We start from the raw sequence: 5,077 nt of genomic DNA on the forward strand, positions 1-5,077 counted from the left end.
AGATGCCAAAAATGGCTATAAAACCAATTATTTCAATGAACAAGTTAAATTAATTTGTATGATCTGAATATACTATACAAGACAACACATCACTAGTCAATCAATTCAATATTTTGGCCCACACCACTAACCAGTTTACAGAAATTTCTCTGTTGCTGGTATCCAATCATTGCTAATAAATACCAGAGTTGTGAGCGTCTTGAGCTGGCCATAGACTGTCGTGTTATATCATACTCGAGCACGATTGAACAACCTATATTGAGTAGAGGCGAGGCCTTTAGTCTTTTGATATGGAGCCGAAGATTGAGTTACAGAAGAAAGTGACTGAAAATGGTGAAGAGAAGAAGAAAGATGGGAATAAGTGCAAAAAGAAACAGCTTGGAGGAGTTAGAACAATGCCATTTATCCTAGGTGAGTCTACATTCTCATCTTTTTCATTAAGTGATTATGCACAAACACAGACAATGGTTGTATTCGGCTAAGCCTAAAAAGGGTAAAATTTCTCCTTAGTATCTTTTTGTCACTAACTTTAAGATGGAAAAAGTAACACTTACTAAACAATTCATTTACTTTAAAACTTACTTTCTTACTTCTAAGTAACTTTACTTGAACTTTTAAGTTAGGCAAAATTTGCTGTTAGTATACTATACTAACTGTGGCTACATATTGTTGGATAAATTTCTCCTTTAGCTTTCCATTAGGCTTTTAGGCATAATCTATTAAAAACACGAATACAACAGCATCGTTAAACTACTTGTATAGAAGGTATATTGGTTTACAAAGGATGCAAAATTAAATTTTGTTTCTATCACGTTCTTCATATACAAATTGAATTAATGACGGCTTTACTTAAATTCAAGATGTTCAATACTATTCTACACTGTTTTATATAACAGTTTAAGTTATTAAATAAGTTACAAATTTGCTTATCGATAGAATAATAAAGAAATTACGATGTTTTGCATATTCGATTTATTCACATAGTCAAGAATCTCACAAGTTGTGGCAGAAAATGACAGAAGGATCATCGTACTAATTAATTCAAAGATTTAAATGCTATTTTCTCAACTTAAATTAAGGTTCTTGAACTTATTGGCCCATAGTTCATACAAATATTGCATTAGAATCTTTATACACCGTCTATGCAAATTAGTATTATTTCACGAGTATTTAAAGGGCAGAATGTTTAGCATGTTAGGATGCACTTAACTACGGCTTTTTCGTGCTTTTCTTGGTTGCATGTAGGTCATACTTAAAAAATGACCTTTTTAGTTGTTTTTCTTGATGTACATAAAAATTGCATGAATTTCAGAAAATTAGAGCTATGAATTGACAAATGGATGGTTATGTTTTTTTGACAGCAAATGAAATATGTGACAGATTTGCTGGTGCTGGATTTTATGCAAATATGATCACATATCTTACTCAAGTGCTGAATTTGCCTTTGGTAAAGGCATCCAACACCCTTACTAATTTTGGTGGAACTTCCAGCTTTACCCCTCTTGTTGGTGCTTTTATTGCTGACTCCTTTGCTGGTAGATATTGGACAATAGTTGTGGCTTCTATTATATATGTCCTGGTTTGTACCTCTCTCTCTGAAACTAAAGAAAAAGGGAAATTTGTTTGAATGACTAATGAGTTACTAATTTTCTTTAAAATGTCCTCAGTTTATATTCGAAAAAACTATTTTTGCACTGCTGAATCAGTACCAGTTAATTAGACTTCACATTTAGGGCCAAAACTAAATTATAGTTCAAATTTTCTGTAGCTGTGGATCAAATGTAACATGACATATATATTGTACAGGGGATGTGTAGCATCACTTTATCGGCGGTCCTGCCTAAGCTCCGTCCCCCGCCGTGTCCAACACAGGTGAATTGCCAAGAAGCCTCCACCCTGCAGCTGTGGGTGCTCTACATTGCTCTCCTTTTAACCTCTTTGGGTAAAGGTGGCATTAGGCCTTGTGTAGTTACCTTTGCTGCAGATCAGTTTGATATGACCAAAGCACAAACAGATTCAGGAAGTTGGAACTTCTTTAATTGGTACTATTTCTGCATGGGAATGGCCTCTCTAACTGCTTTAACTGTTGTGGTTTATATCCAAGACAATGTGAGTTGGGGTTGGGGGCTTGGAGTTCCAACTATTGTCATGGGTATATCGATAGTGGCTTTCGTTTTAGGCTCCCGTCTGTATAGGAAAATTAAACCGGGAGGGAGCCCTTTTGTTAGAGTGACACAGGTAATCACCGCAGCTGTTAAGAAACGAAATGCTGTCATGCCAAAAGACCCTCAACTCCTGTACGAAAACAAGGAGCTTGATGCCGCTATCTCTATTAATGGGAGGCTTCTGCACTCCAATCAATTCAAGTAAGATTTTACTAGATGACTGTTTTGATTGATCAATTTGTCGCCAAGTTCTGTAAATTGGGCTAGACGGACATGATATCAAGACCGATGAGTATTGTTACACAATTATATTCCTCATTCATGCCCAGCATATGAACCTGTCTTTACATGTAACAATGTTACATTCTTGCCTTTTTCGACTTTTAGATTATTTCTCTGTTTCAATTTACTATGTAGTGATTCGATATATTTTGTGCAGTTTTCGACTATTAGTCAATCAAATGATTTTCTTATACTTCTTATATATGCTGTTATCTGAAGGTGGTTAGATCATGCTGCTATAGTCACTGGTTCTGATATAAATGAATCAAATCAACCAAATCTGTGGAGGCTAGCTACTGTGCACAGAATTGAAGAATTAAAGTCCATCATCCGAATGCTACCTATATGGGCAGCCACAATACTCCTCGTCGCTTCACACTCCCATTTAGGCAGTTTTACGATCCAACAAGCTCGTAGCATGGATCGCCATCTGTCTCCCTCTTTCCAGATACCCCCAGCAAGCATGTCGATATTCAGTACCCTAACTGTCCTAATCGGCTTACCTCTGTACGAGCGCCTTTTCGTCCCTGTAGCTCGTCGATTCACAGGCAATCCAGTGGGCATAACTTGCCTACAACGAATGGGAATAGGCTTCGTTATCAACATTCTCGCAACTATAGCTTCAGGATTTATCGAAATCAGACGAAAAACAGCAGCAGCACAACATAACCTTTTGGACCAACCAACTGCTGTCATTCCTATAACTGTCTTTTGGCTACTTCCACAGTATTGCCTCCACGGATTAGCCGAGGTTTTCATGTCGGTCGGCCACCTCGAGTTCCTCTACGACCAATCACCCGAGAGCATGAGAAGCACTGCAGCTGCACTCTTCTGGATAGCTATAGCAATGGGGAATTACATAAGCACCCTCATGGTATCTCTAGTGCACCAATACACTGGCAAGAACAGAAACTGGCTACCAGACAGAAATTTGAACAGGGGAAGACTGGAGAATTATTACTGGCTAGTTACAGCAATACAAGTAATAAACTTGATATATTATGTGATTTGTGCATGGCATTATACATATAAACCCATAAATGAGCAAATTGAAACTGAAAGAAGTGATGAAGATTTGGAGTCTGCTGATCAAAATGGAAAAGTGTCAAATTTCTTGGAAGCTGATGATAAAGTAAATAAAGAATTAGAGTTAGTGAAAAATTAGAGATGTTTGGACTGCTGATAAAATTAATCTCTGTAAATCTGGAACTCTTGAATCCAAATTTAGTACTTATATGAGAATAAATCTTGGTACAATGCATGAAAGAAATGGTAATTTCTTTCTTGGTATTGTAGTTTAATTGGAGTGGAGCTCATTACATGTTTAAATTGTTGAACCACTGGATATAAAAGTTTAATCTATTAAAGAGATGGATACATTATTTATTTAAAGTTTGTCTTTTATGCCCCTTCAGATTTAGGTGGGATTTATTTTTCACCATTGACTTGATACGTGTACAGTTATTTTATAAATAAGTAGCGAAAAAACCTGAAGGTAGATCTTTATTAATCTTAATATACTGTTAATACACTGTTAATCATCTTATCTAAACGCTTAAGTTATCAGATATTAGAAATGAGATATAATTGTTCGTTTAAATTCGGCACAAAAAAAATTCTGATAAATATGAAAAGTATGGTCGAGCCTAATGTTAATGTAATTGAGGATTGAGTGACTTTATGAGATATTTAACCTAAACATTGTTAATTACTCAACCCTCAATATTTTTGCTAAATTGGGGTTCGAGATGGTACATTTTTCAAGTGGACAAATTTGCTCGACTCTTGACACCCCTAAGTGATTTGGTGACATTATGTTTCCCTTTTAATCTAACCTAAATACTTACATTACATGGGTTTGGCCCAAAACTAAAATAAGAGAAACCCCTAAATGGTGAGCTTCCTCGAGCCCACAAAATAATTGATTTCGATAAGGTCATGTATTTTCTAAGAGTTTAAAATTGTAATGGAAATTGAACTTTTTAAATTACAGACTATTTTAATTCTTATATCTAAATTTTTTTATTTTTTATTTTTGGCTCAATTAACTATTAATTTCACGGGGCAAGAAAATATGGAATTAAAAATACTAACGTAATATTCTTCAAGACTATTAGTAAAATTATGAAATTGTGTTTTTGAGGAAAAGTACAATTTAAAAAATTCTTGTTTAGAAATTAAACATTTGTTACTAAAAACAATAGTATGTCTACACTAAAATGTCTTGCGTGCATGCAAAGTTAATATGGGGACGTTTGTTTCTTATTTTTGTAAAAATTAGAATGAAAAATATAATTGTTATTGGCCTCACACAAGAGATAGAAATTCAAATTTGATACTTGATGTGATGAATAATGATCATATTTTTCATTTTAATGGAGAAATAATGGGTAACAAACGGAGGCTATTATATGTATTATACATCAATCATGCATAAAAACAATAATTAATATAATATAAGAATAAAAGAAAAGAATATTTTAACAAAATAGATTTCAAGTTAATTTAGCATTAGGATGTCAAATTTATTTAATCAAATAATAAATACCATACATAACATAATATGAATAAAACGAAACATTCACATAAATTTTTGAGGGAGAGAGACGCACAAGCCACTTTGGCAGAGA

General features: G+C 34.3%; 1 protein-coding gene across 1 annotated transcript; it reads left to right on the forward strand.

The window, feature by feature from the left end:
• LOC111369147 (protein NRT1/ PTR FAMILY 3.1-like) lies at positions 1-3,833 on the forward strand. Its single transcript, XM_022990628.1, has 4 exons — positions 1-411; positions 1,362-1,579; positions 1,807-2,366; positions 2,667-3,833. The coding sequence occupies exons 1-4, from the start codon at positions 291-293 to the stop codon at positions 3,610-3,612; spliced, it is 1,845 nt and encodes a 614-aa protein (XP_022846396.1). The 5' UTR covers positions 1-290; the 3' UTR covers positions 3,613-3,833.
• Positions 3,834-5,077: the final 1,244 nt, after the last annotated feature.

Source organism: Olea europaea, chromosome 2, assembly GCF_002742605.1.
Source record: "Olea europaea var. sylvestris chromosome 2, O_europaea_v1, whole genome shotgun sequence".
NCBI classification, from domain to species: Eukaryota; Viridiplantae; Streptophyta; class Magnoliopsida; order Lamiales; family Oleaceae; genus Olea; species Olea europaea.

Excerpts from the sequence above, each read along its gene's own strand:
- LOC111369147 (XM_022990628.1), top strand. The coding sequence starts at position 291 with ATGGAGCCGAAGATTGAGTTACAGAAGAAAGTGACTGAAAATGGTGAA. Across the intron at positions 1,580-1,806 it reads CTTCTATTATATATGTCCTG|GGGATGTGTAGCATCACTTT; the intron begins GTTTGTACCTCT and ends TATATTGTACAG. Across the intron at positions 2,367-2,666 it reads CTGCACTCCAATCAATTCAA|GTGGTTAGATCATGCTGCTA; the intron begins GTAAGATTTTAC and ends TGTTATCTGAAG.